The 22,280-nt window shown below is 44.5% G+C and overlaps 1 protein-coding gene across 4 annotated transcripts in view; it reads right to left on the reverse strand.

The window, feature by feature from the left end:
- Nucleotides 1-22,280, reverse strand: part of SYNE2 (spectrin repeat containing nuclear envelope protein 2) — a 167,322-nt gene that overhangs the window by 14,338 nt on the left and 130,704 nt on the right. For 3 of the 4 annotated variants that reach the window (XM_041398933.1, XM_041398943.1, XM_041398924.1), the window contains 7 exons: nucleotides 22,014-22,169; nucleotides 18,175-18,333; nucleotides 17,080-17,246; nucleotides 4,709-4,871; nucleotides 1,037-1,224; nucleotides 735-885; nucleotides 105-287 (listed from right to left, as the gene is read on the reverse strand). In XM_041398933.1, the coding sequence (XP_041254867.1) occupies nucleotides 105-287; nucleotides 735-885; nucleotides 1,037-1,224; nucleotides 4,709-4,871; nucleotides 17,080-17,246; nucleotides 18,175-18,333; nucleotides 22,014-22,169 (1,167 nt within the window). Of the gene's footprint in view, nucleotides 1-104; nucleotides 288-734; nucleotides 886-1,036; nucleotides 1,225-4,708; nucleotides 4,872-17,079; nucleotides 17,247-18,174; nucleotides 18,334-22,013; nucleotides 22,170-22,280 lie in introns of those variants that run through there. The other variant, XM_041398950.1, reaches the window with a different exon arrangement.

Here is a 22,280-nt window from a genome sequence, read left to right on the forward strand (position 1 = left end):
CATCTCTAGCGCTTCAATCCCGACCTTGACAGAAGCAAAAAAAAGAAGGCGAAAACCAGCATCCTGTGAGTGCTCCTCACTCCCTGACCCCACTGTGCCACTACCTTGAGCCTCCTGAGAATGGAGGCCACTCGTTTCTGGAGGTTATCCCAGCGCTGGTTGCCCTCGTGCACCATCTGCTTGAGCTTGCTGGCCGAGTCGGTGCGGTTCTCGCGGGCCAGGCGCCGGTACTGCTTATTGATCAGCTCCAGCTGCGTCAGGCGCTCGTGGATCTGCCGCTGGAACGCCTGCAAGGCAAAGCGAGGAGCTCACTCCTTGGTAACAGCCAGGATGTGGGTACTATCCATCAAGAGAGATGGTGCCCTCTCCCTTAAAAACAGACCTTCCAACTGCAAAACTAAACCAGATTTTATAGACCCGTATTTTAAACCATCTGCTCAAACTTAGCTCACTAGGAGAGGAAAGAAAAGAATAAATATCACACTACAAAAGTCTCTTGCCTATAAAAAGGCTTGAAACTTTTAAGTGTCTATTCAGAGTATTGTTTTTTCCACATTAAAAAAAAAAATCTGGAAACAAACAGACATTTAGCAGCTGCACACTCACCAAATTATTTATGTTCCCTATACTACCAATGCCAAACCAGTGTTTTCCAGAGACTAAGGCATTTTGTACAGACAGTAAGTATTCAGCAGCCTGACACTGAACATAAAAAAGGCAGTCAAAAAATTCACCTCAAATTTCTTCAGCTCCTCTTTTGCATGTGTGTACAAGACCTCTGAAGAATTAGGCCTAGCTGCTATATTTTCAGACGCTTTTAGCCAATCTTCAAAGCGAGAATAGTCATCCAAAAACCTCTGCCACAGACGCCAGGTCTCCTCGATTCTGAGAGAGCAAAAACAGAAAGGTTTTACCACAAGCTAACTTTCAACTCTGGATTTTTTTCTCCGCCTCAAAATTTAGCTTGTGGCAAAAGCTACAGTGTTTCCTCAAATTGCTGCAATAGGCTTCTGTAAGGTAAGAATAGGAGACGTACTTCATTCGCCTTTCCATGGACATGGCACAGATGTTTCTCCACCGTCTGTCCAAGCTCCTGGTGGTTTGCTGGATGGAGTCACACTCTGTCTCATTAGCACACGCATCTGAGTCGTGCAGCAGGACTTCACAGATGTTAAACACGGACTCCACGCCCGCCGTGTGCTGCTCTATGTCTCTCTGCAGGTCCTGCCATCGGCAAAAGAACAGTGTCAGTGGGAGGAAACTTACAGTGTCAGTGGAAGGAAACATGCATGGCTACATCCCACCCATGCCCTTTCAAAATGCTGCAGGGGATGGGGAAAGAGCAAATCCCGTGTCAGGAAAAGCCGATGTAGCTTTAAAAAAGACTTGCAGGATGAGTTTGCAGATGACACAGGTCAGGAGAGAACTAACATGTAAAAAAAGGGTTGCCCACCTTTGGTGTCTCAGTCTAAACTCAATCTTCTCATTAACAGTCTGGACAATTTTAATGTGCATTCAAAATCCAAACCTTACCTATACCATAAATAAACTCTTACTAATTTTGACAGCACAAGATGACTGTCTCATATCAGGTTATACTGAAAGGCTCATCAGAGAACTCCTAGTGCAGTATGTGCATTTTATTGACTGATCGCAGGCTGCAGCATGAAACACAAACACAATACACAAATACCAGGTGTTACACTACTTTTCTTAATCCCTCTTGTAGGGCTCCTGTTCTGACTGTTTTAAAGAGTCTGGCAATGACCTTTTGTCGCATCTGCACTACAGGTTTCTTTGTCAGAGCCTGCACCTCCCTCCACAATAGTCTGGCCACTCATCCTGCACCCATCATTACTCCTAAAGTCAGTGTAATTGAAAGACAGAAAGAAAAAAAAAAGCCTTATCTGAATAGTTGTTATTGAAAAGGTAGATCTGTACTATGCTACCAACTTCAAATTTTAATAAAATGACAATAGCCACTACAATGGCATTTTTCAACCCATTTCTGGTTTTTCTAATGAAGAAGGATACAGAGACTTTTGCTTGAATAACACTAGAGCAACAAACACAAATGAGCATTTCCCTGACGAAAGTGAACTGGAGTTCCCATTAAATAGTATTTACTGATTTCAGTCAACAGATGAAGCAGAATTGGTTTTGCTCTAGACTTCAAAAAAACCCCCAAACAAAATAAAACAAATAAACCCCTCCAAAACAGACACAGCTTGTAGTAAATACAAAATGAGCAGAAGGAAGATTTTTCCCAGAAGTCAACAAGCTGCAAGAGAAGAGAATCACACAGTGGCAGCTCTCAGTCGTTACATGGGTACCTGAATCAAGGGCTGAGCCATAAATGTTCAAAATATGGCTTCTGGGATTTGTAGTAATGAACAGCTTTAAGGAATGTAGAAGTGAAATTCTTTGCATGGATAAGATTGCTAGAAGGAGACCCAACACAATTTTTTACAGGTTACTAAGGATTCACAGCTATTTACTGAGCAAGATATGAGCATCAGTGTCTTTTCAACACAGGCTCCACAGCTGGGAGCAGGCTCTGCCTCACTACTGGTATCTGGAGAGTGTCTTCTGAATTCACTAAATTCCACTGGATTTACAGGTGTATTAGTGAAAATGAGAACTCTGATCACAGATTACAAATCAATTCTAACTTGCACTACAGTAATGTTGCTGACACGATCTCATTACTTCAAGCCATGCCTGGGTTCATGGTAGAGCCTAGACAGAATCCTTGCTGTTTTCCAAATGACCTGAGTGCATTAAGTGAGACAAACATAACAAACTAAGGGAGAGGGTGAGGAGCATACATGGAGCCCCAAGAGGTACCATTCCTTCAACTCTGCACAGCATTGCCCAGACAGCTTTAACAGACTACACACTGCTAGATTTTTGCATTAGTGAAACACCTTTGCAATCTTAAAATTATTATTATTCATGTAGTAATCGTCATCCTTTAATTGAACAAACATGCCATAAAACACCTCTGTGCATACACAAGGCTTTTAAATTTCATTATTCAAGACTGCACAGGTAAAGCCTTTCCAGTCATGGATGTCAAATAAAAGAAGCCTGCAGGGCATATTTCTCACCATTGCTCTGCTCTTGCTGAAATAATTGTTCAGCTATAACCAGGAAAGATCTTTTTACTTGTCTCATTGAGACAAATGTTTCACTAATGCAGAACAAAAGCAGCTTTTCTTTTTACTGTGGTCTTTTTAGTCAGCATAGTCTTCTCATATTCAGCCTGCTAAAAAGCTACTGTAGACAGAGTCTAGAGGTGCCTAGAGGTCTGTATTTAAAACAGCAGCCAAAAAATTAAGCAGTTAGTAGATCTGAGCAGCAAATAATGGCTCTTATAGCCAGCTGAAGCTTGAATATTCGTAATAAAAATAAATTAGTTTGGACACAATTCCTTTGTGCTCCAAGCTCTGCTCTGCCTGGCAATTTATCATGGCCTTTGAGAATGCAAAAGGTCTGAATGAGAAGAAAATATTTCTTTGTCGTTTACATGACCAATCACAACACAGATGAAATCATCTGCTGGTGAGGTGCTGGGCACAAGGCTTCTGGTGTTTGACCAGCTCCTGCAGTGCAGTCAGTGGGAGCCACCTACAATCCTGTCACAGAGGAGCTGGCCCTTCCTGTGACATTTGGGACATGAGTACAAGGACAGCCACACCAACCAGCAGAGAACAGAGTCCCCAGGTCTGGGTCACTCAGGGATCCTTAGACATAAAAGCAGAAGCCAGTGAGAAAAGATAGAAACGATGGGAAGGATACCAGTAAGTGTTCCTAAAGGCAGATGCCATAAAGTTTCCATGCTTCCAAACTTGACAGACTTATTCTTGATCTTTCGTTTTTGGGCAAGTATTGCTGTTTAACACAAAGGCCAGATGACAGCCAAGCACTTAGAACCTGGCCAGACTTACAGCACAGCCCTGAACAAAGGATGACTCCATCAGCAAGTCTGTGCTTTTGAGAAGTTCCTTTTCCTTGCCTGGCTGCTGGCTAGAGAAAATTTACTGCAGGACTATCCAACTCCTCTCCTAAGATCCCCTGGTAAGCCACTGCCTTGGATAAATGCCCACAAACACCCAGCAGTGCGAGGTTGGTTCACACTTGTTGTCTCAGCAGGATTCATGTGCCAGCTCCCCCAGCCCTGAGGGATCTTCAGAGCCTGCCTCTGATCAAACCTCAGCCAAAGGTGTGTCTGCAAAAATCCACCTTCCAAAGCCCAAGCATCCTGCTCTGCCAAGCTCGCTCTGCTGTCTGCAAGGAAGGGACAAGAACTGGAGACAGTGAGGGAAACACACCAAATCCCATCTCTTTGCAGAGAGCAGCATTCACGCCTTGTCAGTCGAAGTCATCCTCATGTACTCTGCCCACTGTCTGTGCCCTGCCTAGTCCTCAGGAAGTCTGCTGCACTGAACTGAGAAAATTTGCTTTTGTTTGTATTTTGCATGTTTTCCTTGGGTGAAGGGGGGCAGGGAGATGTGGGGGTAATTCAACAGAGTACTGAAATAACTGCAAGCAAATAAAATTTTTCCATGTAATGCATCTTGGCAGGAACACGCCATGCAAAGCAAACAGTCAGAAGGGCTCGCTAAAGAAAAGAAACAGGTGATTTTATACCAGGACCAATCAGCAGCATTTTAGCTCATTTACTCTGGCTGCTGCTATTTCCCACCTGCTGTTCTGCCAGTCTCTTCTGGATTTCTTGGTCATCACAGATGTCATAAACAACAGGCTTGGAAAGCTCAGACTCAATCCGGGCCAACCAGGTGCGAAGGTTACTCATGTTTTTGTCCAATAGCTGTATAAAAGCAAATGTTTCCTTCAGTTTCTTCACCCTAAGTAAACCAGGAAGAAGATTTTGTTACAAAGATGGTCAATCAGTGGAAAAGATGTTGGCAGGAGGTGATGACAGGCATGGCTTAACGAAGCCATGTCACATCAAGCTGCTGCCTATAAATCAGTCCTGTTTTAGTCAAAACCTACCTAAATTGGCTCAGCAGGCCCCTGCTCTACAGCTGCAAGCAGGACTTGGGTGAAGGCTTTAATGAAACTGTATAAGCAAGGTGAATTTTCATCTGCTAGGGAGCACTTTACATTCATCTAAGTGGAAATTTGTACCATTATTTGCCACAGTTAAACTAAAATGGGTACCTTCGGTTTGATTTTCCTGTGGTGAATTTTGCTCAGTGTCATGTGTAGCAACCAACAGGCTCACACTAATCAAAAAGGTACCACTCTGCCAAGAGAGGCAGAATCTGCACAAACCACCAGTCCAACACCCTTGCAAAATCACAGAATGGATTGGGTTGGAAGGGCCTGAAAGATCCCCTGGCTCCAACCTGCCATGGGCAGGGAGACCTTCCACTACTCCAGGTTGCTCCAAGCCCTACCCAACCCAGCTGTGAACATTTCCAGGGATGGGGCATGCTTCTCCAGGCAACCTGTGCCAGGGCCTCAGCACCCTCTGGATACTGACAGGAGAGGAGAAGCCCTGAACAACAGCTACTATAGAACTTGTAGCACCACAACATTAAAGTTCATCTAAACACCAGACAAACATGCAGAGATATGCCAGACTCTCCTGACAGGTGAAAGATTTAAAAAATCAATACTGATGGGGGAGACTATCAAATGGCCAGGGAGACTTGTGCAGTGGATGAGAAAATGAACCATCGAAATAATTTACTTTTCTTTCTGTTTGTAGTACAGCTCTCAAACTGAAGACAAATTTTTTCTTTACTTCCAGCCTTAGCAGCATATTCCCATGTCAAACCCCTGTATCAGCCCCTCAAATGATCCAAGTAGCATGTTTTTATATTTTGGCAAATTTGTCTCCATGTGTTGGAGGAATATCTGGTGAACTACCTCACTGGTGTCAAATTTTTCTTGAAGTTCTCATTTACTGCAATTCCCAACAAAAATTACTAGAAAGGCAACACCAGGGTGATACTTAACTCTTTAGACTTATTTCAGAACTTGTCATCTAGACCTTGGTAGATAATGGATAAAAAAAAAAAAAAAACCATTACTTGTATCAGACATTTCTTAAACATCCATATCACAAGATGAGATGAACTGTACCAAAAATCACATATTTCTCCCCATGAACTGCAACGGTCTACCCTGCAGTACTATAAATATCAACACTGCAGACTCTAAAGTCAGATGAAATCATTCCACCCATGTCCTAGGGAGAGCTCATTTCTTAGCCAGCATTCCTTCCCTGTGCTGGTCTCCTGATCTGTAGTTATGTTCTTGTGTGGCAGGGTGAATTTTTGAACCTTGCATGTGATTTCTAAAATGCAAACTTACAAATTAAACCTTTAGCTACTGCCTAGTCCAACAACTATCAAGATGAGCCTCAATTATTCAAGTCAAGTGCAGCACCAAAAGTTAAGTCTGTATTGTGAAAAGGCTGAAACATTTCCCATTCATTGGCCACAGTGGCTGAGAAATGTCAGCATATAAACAAAACCAGCAGTGGGACTGCAAGGACAGCTTCTACAAGGTGTTCACTGCACGTCCCCAAATGCAGGGAACTGTTGAGGGGTCTGAGTTGAGCCCTGATGTACTTGGCAACACAGGTCTTGTGCAAGCTGGGACTAGGGAAGGGTGAGGGATGTGATATCGTGCAACGCAGGCAGGGACAGATTGCTCCAAGGTAGAAGTGCTCACACAGGGTACCTGGACAGTTTCCTGGCCCACTGTCCTGCCTGCTGCCAAACTATCCTGGCAAGTTTTAGAGGAGAGTGGTCCAAAGTGTCTGTGATAAATGGCTTTTGCAACTGCCTGATGATACAATGACACAAGATATGCAGGACACCTAATCCATAATGAATATGCCACCCTGTAAGCAACAACTGATCTTATTAACAACCTTTAGGTAACCAAAGAGGATACACACGTCAGCTAGACACTTGATTTAAAGTAAAGCACTTATGGAGGAGACATGGGAATGATCCTGATGGATTTCAATCCTACTGTTTACAGAGTAAGGCCAGAAAATTGGGGGTCTTATATGGATTAGCAGCATGGAAAGCTTCCTCTACCTCCTGTCCCAGAAGCACCAGGCAGTACTTTCAGTTGTTTTACAAGGAGGTTAAGAAGAACACAGTCCTACACTGAAGCTCCTGGCAGGTATTTAGAAACTCTGCACTCTCCAAAAGTAAAACCAGTATTGTCTGACTGATGTAAGCCTGCAAGCCAGCCTGAAGGATTTGGCTCAACTCCATGGCCCACCTTGTTCCTGCCTTGCACCCACAAAGCTGCTGGCACTGGTGCAAAGCACCTGCCTCTGCCCCTTTACATGGACTCTGTCTTCCACTGCTGCAGCTGATTGAGAGGAAACAGGGGATGACAAAAGCATTTAGCTGCTCTTGCTTTTCTTAACAAGCTTTTTTTCAGAACTCTGGTCCCAAGTTCAACCCTGTATGCAGACAGCATCTGGCTCCCAAGCAAACAGCTGCTGTATAAATCTTGCTGCTTTTGATTTTGCTTATATTAAGTGGTACTCAATGAACATATCATTGCACCATTTTCTTGTGCTGTCATGGGCTGGCAGTTATTTTACCTAGGAGAACTAATTCTTCCTGTACCCTGTTCCCATCAGTTATTTTGGCTGGTTACAATGCTCAGTAGGCCCAGTGACTTCCCAGTGGCCCTCCAAAGGCAGGTGACTCAGGAGCCCTTTTCCCTGGAGAGATGGACAATACAGGCTCTGTGCTGAGCACGGAATGGAAGAGCCTGAGCTAAACATCTACACTGCTGCATTATTAACTCTGCATGACTTCAGGCCAGTCAGGAGGAAAGCAAGGCTTGATCTCCGCCCTGTCCCTGACCGTATCCTGCGGCAATTCACTTCCTGCACATCCTGTGATGCTTCCCACAACTGCTCTGGAGACAGGCACATGTCGGGACCATCTGATGGCACAGCTGACCTGCTGAGACCACAGCTTACTGTGCTGCTCAGGATCATCTCTGCCTCCCTGGGCTCCCTTCTCTGCTTCTATCCACCTGCTTCCCACCCCTAAGCTGCATTACAAAAAATTCACAGGGTGCTAAACATCTTTATTCAGTCTGCATCGTGGATAGATGAACACAGCCAAGGAAGTCCAAAGCAAAACCAAAAGATATTAGACTATAAATAAATGTATTTATGACTGAAAGTACATTTGATAAATTTAAAAAGCAACAGTTTTAGAATCCAAGTGTGGCTTTTTGCACCACCACTCCAATATTTTGGCTTAGAAATCACTCTGATTTTCAATTTATGAATGTCACCATTAGGATCTTTATCTTCTAGTGTTACCAAAAGCAACAGTCTCAAAGACAGAATTATTGTAGAACTGAGAGCTTGTATTTACTTTCTAGCAATTGCCATTAGAAACACCATTGTAATTAAGTAATTTAATCTGTTATTTATTCTCTATAGAATTTGGCATTTGCCAGTCATTTAAACACCCTTAATGCTCTAAGCCATTCATCTCAAACTTGAGCTAAGCAGCCAAAGAAGAACAAAAACCTAAGTTCACACTAGTGCAGTGCATAAATGGGAAGGCAGTCTTGTCCAGACATTCACGTTGGCTGATCTGCTCCTGTCAGCAGACACAGAGCCCAAGGAAAAGGACAGGGTTCTACACTGAAACAAGAGGTAAACTGATGAAAAACATGAGCATCATCAACTTGCACAGAAGTCACAGGTAACTGCCATTTCCCTGGCTACAGCTCTAAGAAAAGAATGAAACAGACTAATTAATTACATCAACAAAAGTCTTCATTTGCAACCACCATTCTCAGATGCATATCTGCACCCTGAAAATATTCTTACAAATCACCTATCTTTGCATGAAATAAACTTCATGAACTCTTTTGAGATGTATCCTGACCATTTCTGGGGAAACACAGCCCTTCTGGAAGCTGGGTGGGAGTGTACAGTGCAAGACTCCAAGCCTGGGGGCAAAAGCTTCCTGCCAGATCCAGGAATCAATCACCCAACACAGTGAATTAACAGCACTAAAAGTTCAAAGGCAGCAAAGAAAACCAGCTTCTTCCAGAGGATGGAAGGTGCCACCACTGTTGAGTGCATTCTTCCTCTATGAAGTGTGATTCTCAAATTAATTGAGATTGGTCAAACAGGAAAAGTTCCTGTTTACGGGAAAAACTCCTACTTACCCATTATTCACTTCCCACTGAGAACTCACCTGCCACAATTCAACATGCCTCCACAAAGAAAAAAAAAGGGGGGGGCAATAATACAAAAAATACAATAAAAATATCACCACTAATCTAAAAAAAAACACCAATAAATTCAGATTTGTCTTGTCCTTTGCAATGGGTCAAGCTAAAAAATCCACCCTGATTAGCACTCAGACACATGCTTAAGTTGCCTGGAATAAGCCAAACAAAGCCAGTTTGAAAATATTTTAATCTTTACACCACAATGGAAGTGGCAGTAAAAGAACTAAAGTAGGAGATTATAACTACAAGCTGGCTGCAAAAGTGAACAGAAGGACTAACTGACTTGACTCGAGATTGGATTTGGGTCTTAAAACCCACAATGAAGTTGCCAGCGTTGGGTTACGAGAGAAAAGCATTAAACGGTCTCAGGCTGAATCACTGCACAGCACCAGAAATACACAGTGTATTTGTAGTAACTACTCAGGAATTACCTAGCAGTGGGAGGAGCTTCCAGGTTGATTGAAACGTATTCACACAAACAAAAAGAATTACAAAACGCATGCCCTATTGCATTGCTTTAGCTGTCAAAATGTTGCAGGAAAAGGTAAGGGGGAAGCTCAAAAAAGGTAAATAGCAGCATTCAAATTTTAGTGTCTGAAAGAACGAAAAGCATGCTAACATCTATGGCGAACTCTCTTTCACAAAGGCAAATGTCACCAGAAAAAGCGACTCCGTGCACGTCTTTGGGAGGAGGAGGAGGGGCTGAAATGGCCCTGCCAGCTGACAGGATTGTTTACCAGCGGCAAAGCAAATGAGATGCACAGCCCAGGAAACCTTTGTTCAGTGAGTCGCAGGGGGAGCGTAACCGCGTGAGGGACAAAAGACGCGCTTTGGAGAGGTGATGCCAAAGGCAAGTCTTAGGCCTTTCTCATGGAAGGCGAGGCCATTCTCGGTCCGTGGCGGGGCCGTGCCAGCCGCCCCGTGCCCCGGGCTGTGTGCGCGCAGGGAGCAGCGCAGGAGGCTTCGGGGGAGGCTTTTCTCGCGTCTCCCCGCCGGCGAGCCCAAAGGTTCTTGTCAAGGCTCTCCACCGCCTCGGGTGCCAGCCCCAAACACAGCTGATCGCAAGCCAGAGGCCCGTGAACGCAATTCCTGCTGCTAACGTGCCGCACTTCCCACTCACCCGCTCGCCCAAGGCGAGCTGCAGCGGGGCGCTGCCGCAGCGCATCCATCGCTCCCGCCCCGCGGCCGCCGGTCCCGCTGCTCCGCCAGAACCCACCGGCACCGCGCACCCACACGGCACTTACGGTTCGCACGGGAAAACCATTCCTCAGCCTGAAAATCCCAAGCTGCAAGGGGGGACCGTCTGTGCGACCAGGCAGGCATGGCAGAGGAAACCCCTCCTCCACAGATGCCCTATTTATTCGCCGCTTTAGCATCCCGGGTGTGGGGGGGAGGCTCGCCCGTCCTCCTCCTCCCCGACCCCGAGCTGGGGAGACACCGGAGCTCTCTCTCTCCCCCCTATTTTAACCCTTACGTTTTGCGTTGGGATTTTACCTGGCGAACGGCCGCATCCCTCCTCAGAACAAAACCACCAGAGCTTTATTCTGACACGAGAGAATTATTAGCACGGGAGGAAGCGCACGCCGGGCGGCTGCCCGCGGCTGGCGACAAAAAGGTTGCGGGTTGGAGCCTCCTCCGGCACCGAGAAAGGTGGATGCGGTGCTCATTTCTTGGGAGAAAGAGGGATGGGAGCCTCAGACCGGGATGATTTGCAGCAGAGTCAGTGTGAAGCGAACCAAAAAAAAACGAGCAAACGTACATCCACGCACAGGCACCACGCACAAAGATGTATCCTTACTTCCCCTGCGTTCTGCTTTCTCGCCTTCACCATTACATCCCAGGTATTTAAGTACGAATTAAGTCTCCCACACACTAACCTGTCCTCTCTTTAACCTTCCAGACCAGGCAGAAGGCCTCCACTGCAAATAGCCTGTTATGCCAGAGGGCAAAATAACCCCTAATCTTCATTTATGATATCATTCGTTTGTGGAAAAACACACTGTCATGATTTCTATGTGTTATGACTGCTAGAGATCAAGGGGTGGGAAAAAAAAGGCGGAAGTCTGAGAACCTTGGGTTACAAGTCACTCCCCACCCAGCCAAGATCAGAAAAAAAAAATAAAGAAGTTGTGATAATCCCACCAAAAATGCAAAGAATTATTTTGAAATCAAAAGCTTTTCAGTATTCAGGTAATTTTCCACAGACCTGTACTGACTTGCTGATGGCGCACATGGCAGAACACACAGTGCCTGTGAGGACACAGCACAGCACACTGTGAGAGGGCTCTGGACATTTGCACAGGTAAATCATGCCCAGTCACATCCACAGTTTATTGTCCAGAGTGGTTCAAAACCCCATTTGAATGGTTGACCTGAGTAAATGAGGATATAACCCCCAGCTTTGCAGACAGACCCTGGGGGTGAAGATAGTGTACAGAAGACAAGGACTCCCCTTGCACTGCCAGCTCCCCCTGCTCGCTGCACACATTGCATAACCAAAATAAGCCCAACCATCATGCCTGAGACAATAATGAATTCTGTCACAGCTTTTACACTGAAGAGAAGTGTAATCCTCAAAGGACAAAGAGAACATGGAAAGAAAGCAAGCACTTCGTGAGATTTTAACCATCCACATATTTTGTATACAAAAAAAAAAAAAAAAAACAAAGCCAAGAATGAGATTTTAACAGTGGTACTGCCACAAACCAGCACAATTCTGCTGGACATTGCTGTCTTGTTTACCTGGGGAGGCCTCCCTGCAGCATATTTTGCTTCCCTTGCCATGCAATATTGATCTGCAGCAATTTAAAAAGACCTTTGAACCCTGAGTGCGCTCACACTGATTGTGGGCTGCCACAGGGCAGGACAGCACACCAACACATGGTGCCTGATTGTCTGCCCTGCCAAAGGGTAACCAATGTGGTGGAAAATAAATAGAGACCAGCTGAAGGGTGTGCTGTGAACTCACTTGCTCCCCAAACTCATAATCTGGGGCCTGCTGCTCCTGGAGCAGGTTTTGGGGCAACCCAGCCACAGTGAGGGTGCAAGGGAAGAGAGGGAATTGGCAGCTCACTGCACTCCCCATAAAGCCTCCTTGGACCCCCAGCACACCACAAGGTGATGTCACTGGAAAGCTTCAACTCCTTCCCATTTTTTTTTTTGCAACCTGAGAAGTTTCAGTTTGTTTGGGAATTTCAGTCCCCCGAGGGTATGCAGGAAATGAGCTGAAAACACCTTGAATCTTCCAAGTACTATTAAGGAAGGTAAGGGCTGACTTGAGTGTGACAGTTTAAGATTTCTGGATGATGCAATGATGCTGGCAGCTTGCAAACACAGGGTAATGACCAAGGACAGTTGCATTTAAAAGAATGAGAAGGCACATTTGACCTTGCTTGCTTCCCTGAATTTTCATGCTTTCTTTAAACGTCACAGTCATTTGAACCCACTCCTGCTACATACACAAAAACGTTGCCTTTCTCCACAAGGCTGAAAGCACGGACTAGACCCAGCAAGTAAGAAGACACATGAGTGTGCCTGTAGCCAGAGCAACTGAGAAATAACATCCCCTTTCCACAGCTTGGCAGCAAGTGGCAAGAGCTGCAGGATGCCCAGAGGTACAAAAATGCAACATCAGCTACTGCAGAGGCTGGTCTGCAGACCCAAAACTCCTGATATAGCTGGTGGCTTTAATGTAGGCTCCGGCAGCATCCAAAGCTTTGCACAGGCCCAGGCAGTGCAGACACCCTGCAGGGACATGGGGGTGCTCCTCCAGCCTGACTGCAGGCATTAAGCGAACAGTAATGCAGGAGGAAAACATTTCCTTTTCACTGGGCTGGGAAGCAAAGTGAGGAGTTAGAATCAGTAGTGGATGGCCCAGGAAAGAGAACATGGCCATGCACAACACAGTCCTTTGCTAGTCCTTGCCTGTTAATGCTTGGCCCAGGAATGTTGTTCCAGAGCACACTGAGGATGTAAATCCCACTCCATGGGTTTTTGGTTGTCTACCACCCTCATCATGCAGCCTGTGCACTCCTCCTCCTACTGCTTCAGTAACAAAAGCAAGAGATTTCCTGTGCCCATCTTTACAGTCATCACAACATTCCCTTCTGCCTGTTAGTATTTTTCTATTCCCCATCCCTCAACAAACAGTCAGCACAACCCCCCTCCCCCGTGGTAAGAGTATCTTCTGAGCTGAACAGAATTCACTTGTTCTTCTTTCCCGGCATGCTAATACCTTGATGGTTACTTTATCCCATGAAAATTAATATTTTGAGATTCTTCCAAGTTTGCAGCCAGACGGCGGCTTGGTGTAACACAGGAGGCAAAGCTTTTGTCACCACACAGGCAGATAATGAAAGTGTTAAGTCCTGCAAGTGCAGCCATATGGCAAATCTGAGCTTGTCACCATGAACTAAGAGAATCACTTCAAGGACTAAATGGGGAGCTCACCTAATTTGCCCATCTGTCCCAGGACGTTTATTGGTTTAAAAAGGTGAAATAAGCTATCAGGAGGAATGCTCTGCATTGATACATGAGCTTCCAGGCTGGTTTGGTTGCATGTTGGTATCACACAGCCATACACTGCACTGCAGAGAAGATAAAATCTTACACAGGTCACAGGGACAGCCATGAGGACATCAGCAACCACAGAACTGAAGCTGGCAATCTATCTCAATTGGATTCCTTTGTGGATACAGGTTATTTTTCACTCTTGAACCACAGGATCAAAAAGTGCCCATCTACAAGACAGATTCAATGCCCGAAAATGAAGAATTGGCTTTGAACACACAGCTGTTCAATGTACATTTCCTCCTCCTACTCAGTGCCTAGCTCTGTAGCTCACCTCCTTCCCAAATCTTGGCCTGCCATGAAGACATACTGAAATTTGGTCTTTGCCCCTGTGATGGTGGGTGGGCCACTGGGAGCCAGGTGCAAATACAAATAAAGGTAGCAGCTCATTGTGTGTTTAACAGAAATTGTTGGAGTTGTGATAGTTGTCAAAAAACGAGCTTCAAGTGGTCACAGATTTGGCACCTGAAACCTCAGAAAATTTTCACTTCGATTTTACTTGCTACAGCTACTAATCTGAAAAGACAGGAGCAAAACCACCTCCTCTTTTCATGGATGTGCTGTGAAAATAAGTTCCTACAAGCAACTTTTTTTTTTTTCAGGAGAAAGACAAGGTTTTCTCTGCATCACAGTCAAAATTTGTCCCTTCTCTCCAGGAGCATTCCCCTACCCTCAAACCTTCCAAGCCCTCTGGCACTCCTTCCCAGAGGCACCTCCTCCATTCCTCTTATTTTCCCCAAGCAATGAAGCAGTGCCCAACAAAAAGGGCTTTGCACAGCTCTGCAGACGTGGCAGCACTTGTGCAGTGCTCCAGTCTCTTCTGCAGGATTGCAGTGGATGCACAGCCCCACTGCCATTCCCTCCAGCCTCCACACTCTGTGAGAGGATCTCTAGACTATAATGGCTTAATCCAGCAGGATTAAGCAAAATTCTGCCACTATCCTTTACATGTATTCTTTCAACACAGCCTCAAGACATTTCTTTTTTTAAACAGTTTCTGCAAAAGCAAACTGAGAACAAAGGAGACAGTCTGTCAGCACAGGGCATCACTCCACACTCACAGGTCACCCTGCCTCCACAGCCCAAGGCTCTTTGCTCCTCTCTGCTCTCCCTCAAAGATGCCCTGGTTTGTGTCACACTGGTGATGGGTTGAGCTGCTGCCTCCCCACAGAAGGAACCTCATCTTGAGTGCCCCAAAGCACACCTCAGCGAGCTGGACATTTCAGTCAACTGATGTCTAATTTAATTCCTTCAGACATCAAATCTCAGTGGCAAGCCACAGCATAGCAGCAAACTCAAAGCAGAAAGTTGGAAGGTTATAGCAGGGCAAAATAAACTCTTAGGAGTGTACTCAGAGTCTGTTGTGAGTGTCTGGCCTGGTGGTTACTTATGACTGAGCAGCTGAGAGCCAAGCACCAGCAAGGTGGATTAGGTGAGGGAGGAGAGGTGCTGCAAAACACTGCCATATGCTGAACCTCTCTTAGTATTAACTCAAAGGGCACCAGCAGAGCCCACAGGGCTGGCTGATAATCTCGGGCAACCAAGGGAGCTGCTTAAAATCACATTTTGCCAGGTCCTTCGAGTTCATTACCCTGGTCCTGAGCCTCAAACTGATGGAATCACAAGTAGAAGCTGGCATATTACAGACATTTTGGAATTAAGAACACAGGAACAATCCTAAAGCATCACACCAATTCCTGAGTAGCTGCAATATCCACTTAGAAACCAAATCCTGGGAGCCTTGTTGATGCTCTAGACAAATCCACAATAATGTACCTCAAAGCATCACTGCACACTTGCCTGAAGGTAAAATATTTAAGACACACCAGGTAGACAAGTCCTTGTTACAGAGTACTGGCATATGGTTGTCAGATCTCTCTCTAAATGCCCCATCAGTTCTTTAGCATGTTTTCCTAAAGATGACCAGAAATGTGCCATGCTTACCTCACTTTCAAAATGGTGCATTTTAATTTGCATTTAAAAATTGCAACAATTCAAAACCTACACAGAGCAGAACAAAAAATGATCATAAAAAAGCTTTAAAAATGACACATTACTATCAGATGAGAACAGAAAAAGTGGTATTACTAAAGTTAAGCTTGCTTTCCTACACCAGATCAAAAACAGACACCTTGAGACAACCATTGCAAGTCTATCTGCAGTGTCAGATCTTAAGAAGGCAGCTTTTGCTTAATCATTCACAGCTCGTGTGTCACCATTAATTCAGATCTCATTCCTGATTAAGGCCCAGCACACTTAGCACTACATTGTCACAGCACAACCACCTGCAGTATCTGTCCCAAATTTAACTGAGCAACAGAGCTGCTGAGAGCCCAGAGTGGGGGATCACAGGCAGAACAAAACCTTGGGAGAGAAGTTGAGACCAATACCAATCTGGTGTTAGTCTTATTATTTCTGCATTACCAATAAACTCGGCAGGAGGCAAGACCAGCCCAGCATCCTCCTGCCAAGCTGTGGCAGAAACTCAGAGATAATAATGAAATGGGATCGTCTCAGTAAGGCTAATACTGAAATGATCATGATGTTCTTAACTCTGTCAAGTATAATAAAGATGGTTAATCCGTTAAGAGGAGGTTGTTGCCTAGACTGTGCAGGTTTTGGTTTTAATTTCAACTGTAATAGTATTTTTCACTTCACCATCACACAGAAAATCCTGAATTTAAAAGGAACTCATATAGTCTTTCAGCTGTTTTTAGGAGGGAGACTGAGTAAAGAAATAGCAATGGTATTAAATGAAATTTCAAACACTTGTGAATGTAAAAAAGGAACATTATCATAAAAATCTGTCTGCAGAGACAGAATAGAGTCTATTCCTAAATTCTGTGCATTCAGATACAGAGTGAAAGAGAGGCTTGTGTTAAAATAGGAGGCTCTCCTAAAAAGCCCAAATGAACTCCTACTATGCTGCCTTAAAATTAGGTTGCAATTCAATACATGGAACGGAGAGATCACTTTGACTCTTCCTTTTCAAAAGCTTCCATCATTAAAATTTTATTTTATATGAATTCTTACACCCTGCCCTCTACCACTGGATAAATTAAGACATTTAGTGTCAAAATACAGCAATAAGTTACAAAAGAAAAGCATTCCCTTCAGCTTGACTCTCAGTAATAAATTCCAACTTAACTAGAAAGTCTTGTCACTCTGTTTCTAATGGTCAAGGACACAAGCCTCTGACTTTTATCTCACAGAAAACATTGAAAATAATTTTCTTACCGTGCTCCAATGACATCGAAGAGGTGCTGCCAGCGATCATTGATTTTGTTGAGTTTATCATCTATTTCTGCAACTCGGCTCTTGTTGCTAGCCTTGATTAGCTGATCACCCATTTGTTTCAAGTGAAGCTTATTTTCACTGAACAGGTTTATTTCTTCCATGCAGTCCTGATAAACATACACAAACATTGCTTTAATTACAGGGCACAACAAAACAATGATAGCAAAACAAAAGTGTGTGGTTTTTTTCCCATGTTTGTGATGTGAAGTCAGGTTTGGCTGAGGTTTCTACATTAACATGTACAGCTCCCACTGAAAACAAAAAGAAAACCTTAATGAAGAAGCCCTCTTACAACCTATGAAAAAATAAGCAGCTTAAAGACTTGCAAGTGCCAGGAGTAAGTATTCCTAAAAATAGCAATTGAGTGTTCCAATTTCATCTGTTGTTTTCCTGATTTTACATCATTTTTCAATGAAGCTACCACAAAAGAACGCAAATTCGAGTCTAGGATGGTTTTATTTTGCTGGCACTCTTATCCAGAGGAGATCTGGGATTAGATACTGAGACATTTTAGCCATGGGGAAGAACAGCAGAACAATAATGGTCTTCTTTAAAATCAAGCTAATACAGAAGTATTAGAAAGCACCAATAAGGAACAGGCAGAATTAGGTTTTATTTTTGGTTGTGGTAACTTCTTGTTCACCTGTCATAAGACCTACCCCATCCTTCAAACTTTTCTTTGCCCTCTGCTTACCAGTTGTGTGGATGATGGAGGTGGTGAGAGCAGTGAGCTGCTCCCAGGACACCGCTCTGAGCAGTGCTGGGTGTGCACGTGTGCCCCAAAACCCCAAGAGCCCAGATCTCACCACCACAGCTCACACTGACTAAATGCAGGCCGGTGGCATTTCTGCTCTGCTTTAAGCTCCAAGTCTGAACATCAACAAGAGCTAATGATAGACAAGCTCATCTCACAAAAGCCTCTGTGTGCTGGTTTTACATCATGTATCACTTCCAAGAAGCAAGGAATGCATGAGGAATGGTGCCTCTGTAATGAGTTATCTACTGCAACTGAAGAAAAGTGGCATTACTACTTACCTTCTGCAATTTGTCTATCATGTCTTCAATGCTAACATCTGCAGTCTGCAACACTTTGCTTTCCATTTGGACCAGCCAGGAGCACAGCTCCTTATTCTTCTCATTGAACACGATCCAGGCATTGAGCCTATCCTCGATCTCCTGCTTCCGCAGGGACACCTGTGGAAAAGCACACACAAGAAATTCTAGCAACAGCTTCTTCAGGAGGGAAACCAGCAATTATGAAACTTCTAATTTCTAGTCTGCATTTGATCTTATTTCATTTTGCAGGAGCAGTTATCAAGTATCCTATTTCCTTTCCAAAGCCATCAAGCAGACTGTTATTACATCTTTTTCTGGATAGCAGGGCAAAAGTTGTCTAGCAAATACCAGATTCTCTTCCTCAGAAGAAAGAAACTGAGTGACAGCTTTATAAATAATGTGCTTATATAATAATTTAAATGTTACTCAGTGAAAACCTGAAAATGTCAAACACAGAAGGAATACAAAATACATAATTACTACATACTGTTTAGTATGGCCCCATATATAATACACGAGAAATAACACCTAGCTAAGTTCTTATTTTTCTGCCACTCTAAGAGAAACTTTGCAACTACTGACTGCAATTATTTTATCTCTATAAAAGCCTCCCTGTTTTTTTTCCCATTTGCCCAGCAGTAATTGGAGGACTTCCAAAAAATAAGCATCAATAATCTATCCTTTTTATTGAAAACTATGGACTTTTTTCCCCCATCAAAAATACATTTTCCAGGAAGAATAAACAAATTGTCTAGACAGAGCAATTAAGGTCTGAGCCTGCCTGAAAAAGCAGAGTTATTATCATTGCTCCAGTATCTCAGAAATAAGCAGGGTCACACTTCTAACTAGCTAACAGCACCTGTCTCTAGCCTAGGGCTCTTAAATATGTATTTATTTACTAACCTTGATGGATTCCTGTGCTAGGATATATGGGACAAAGGAAGTGAAAAATGGTTCAAGCTCTACTGAAGCAAGAGAAACCAGTAACCCCTCATTCTTGCCAATAAATTTTGTCTAAAGACTGCACAACATTTTGCTTGTCTTGGCTGTAAATGGCCACTTTATCTCCCCATGGCAGGAAACACTCCCTCTTCACATCTCACATGCACTTTATACAGCATATGACTCCTCAAAATTCCATGAGTGATTCTTCCAGACTAATATCTAACACTATTTTGTACCCCAGAGTGAAGTTTAAAGGTGTAGTGTGGAAGCAAGGCCAGCTCCATGTAATACCAGGATCAAAACAGAAGGCACCAAGCCATCCCCTACCACATTGCTTTTGCCCCTTAAATTCTGACTTGTTTCCAAGGAGGGGATGGAAAGCTGAAAGGGATTTCTGAATCCTTTATGACAATCTAAGCAAAGAGATGAGGATGAAAGCACTGTCTTGGGACTCAGGGAAACAGTCTCCCAAGTTCTCCACAGGAAAAAGCCTGGAAATGCCAGGGACCTCAGAAAGAGGTCATTCAAAGATGTCTCTACCCTCAAGATGTACCCTCAACCTCAGAGGTTTGGAGGGCGAACCCTTCATCCTTCCTTACCACTTGCAGCATCTCCCATGTATGGAGATGAGTTGACTTGGTTGATGGAAGAACAGACTCTGCTTGTCAGCAAAACAAGCTGTAAATGCTGTTGTGATTCTGACTCCATATTTGCCAGCTCAGAATGGGGCAAGGCAAAATTTTAAGAGCAAGAAGCACCTTTTAGCTGGCTAAGCAATACAGGCTGAGAGTAAAAAACAGGAACAACCCAAAAAATCCCAGACAAGTTTCTAGGAACATGAACCCTTCAAGCCATTGCTTTAAGCACTTTCTCCTCTGCCCAGCTGCCCTGGTACCACCCCCATTTTGCACCCACCGTGTGCATTCCAAAGGGAGGCTAACACAACATCCCCATGGGATGCTGGCTGGGATGAATGGTTAAATCTGTGACCTACATGCACCTTGCAAGGGCAGCTCTGTAAATGCTAATCCCTTGAGTGCATCTGCTCCCTCTGCCTGTCTGCCCCTGCCCAGTTGAGCACAGGCATCTGGCTGCCCCAGGACTGTGACAGCTGCAGCTCTTTCACCTCCCTGCCTCTATTCTGCACACTTTCCTCCACACAATACATCTTGAGTCTACTTTGTTATACAAAATGAAGCAGTCATGCCAACAGCAGAGCTGATAAAGTCTGCTCTCCTAGCCTGTGTCCAGCACTGAGCATCACTGTGGGCTCTCCGGAGGCTCATTAGGGCTGTGCAAACATTCAGAATCTCCCTCCACTACAGCACTCAAGAGATTCCTCCCACTACAGATTTTGTGTGCCTAACACAGTTACATTACTGTCACCTCTTTCCTGCCTCCAAGACAGACTGAACTCAACGTTGCTCCCTCAGGAAATTAAAATGGAAATTTTTGAATAAAATCTGATCTTAAATTACTACAGGAAATTACTACTTGAATAGACTTTAGTGGAGCACATATAAAAAAATCTTAATTTTCAGGGCTATTCAACACAGTGGGGACAGAAGGCTTCAGTAGTTCACAAAAAAAAAAAAAAAAAAAAAAAAAAAAAAAAGAAAAACAACCAAGTTCTCTCATTTATAGGCTTAACTACAGATTTCCATTAGGAAAATGGTTCAGGCATTTTAATTTAAAAAATAATGGCTTGTATTTCTCAGAAGGGGAAAGGATGTCTCTGGAATTATTTTCAGAGTTCAGAAAAAATAGCAGACAAAACACTGGTTGTAGAACAGCTGTCCAGTTTAAGAAATTAAATTATTCTTTCTCATTGCAATGCAAAAAAAAATTAATTATTCCAATCAAACCAAATAACTATTTCATCATAACACAGTTTTGAAATAAGCACAGCTGTTCATTACTCTGGCAACATCCCCACCAAGATTGCTTGACCTCTGCCTGTGGAAGGGTTAGAAACAAAATACTAACTGGCTTTAATACTTCTTTCCAAACTATAAAATAAAAGCTATTTACTTGTCAAGTAAAGGGATGCAAGAGTTTGGCTTGCTGGTGCGTAGAGCCCCTCAGAGTAACTTAAGACCCTGAAGTATTTTACCTCTTCTAATCCTGTTAACAGGGCAAAGTAAACACACATTGAAACTGCATAACAACCTAACGAATCGAGCCCATGTGACTTTCCTGGAAATGTTCCCCAGCAATTTTACCCGCAACACTAAATTAAGTGTAATACAGCAACAAGGTTCAAAGAATGCAAATGTTTCACAGCATTTACCTGCTACAAAGAACACAAGTCAGTTCTCAATGTGTTCAAACCCAAGGAGTTAGTATTCAAACACATTTAAGTTTCCTTTCTGCTGGCATTTTGTTTCAACCTCCCTCTTCCTTTCCCTGCTCCGTGCCCTCAGGCAATTCCGGTGCTTATCCCTCCCTGCCTTTGGCAGCTCGGAACAAAGGCACCTATTCCAGAAAACAGCTGCATCTGGGCTCTGTGCAGTCCCACGCTGACTTCTTACAAAGGGTTTGCAACAACACCCCTGGGCAGCCAGTCCAGGACACAAAGAGTGAACTCCATCCCGGGCCGGCTGTGCCAGGAGCAGCCCCGTTCCCACCCAGAAAACCCCTGGGCAGCCTTTGGACACAAAGGGTGAACTCCACCCCGGGCCGGCTGTGCCAGGAGCAGCCCCGTTCCCACCCAGAAGGGCCAGAGGGGCCGAGCCCAGGAGAAACCCCAGTCCTGCCCTGCCGGCCCCAGGGATACCAGCCCGGAGGAGGTGAAACTTACCGACCCCAGTCCTGCCCTGCTCCCCGTTCCCTGCCGGCCCCAGGGATACCAGCCCGGAGGAGGTGAAACTTACCCGCAAGCAGAGCTCTTCCCACTGCCTGTGCAAATGCTCCACTTGCTCCTTGAGCACCATCATGTCCTCGGTGAGGATGAGGTGTGCCAGCTCCGCCTTCATGGCCTGCAGCTCCTTCATGTCGTGGGCCCAGTCTGCCAGCGACTGCTCCAGCTCCTGCATGGAAACGCACCCGCACAAGCCTTGGCACTAAGCTCCTCGGCTTTCCAAACCTGCTCGCTAATCCCCTGCCTGGCCTGTGGGGGAGGAGAGCAGGGAATGTGCAGC

This window comes from Onychostruthus taczanowskii, unplaced genomic scaffold (genome assembly GCF_017590055.1).
Source record: "Onychostruthus taczanowskii isolate IOZ18803 unplaced genomic scaffold, ASM1759005v1 scaffold1, whole genome shotgun sequence".
In the NCBI taxonomy this organism is placed as follows: Eukaryota; Metazoa; Chordata; class Aves; order Passeriformes; family Passeridae; genus Onychostruthus; species Onychostruthus taczanowskii.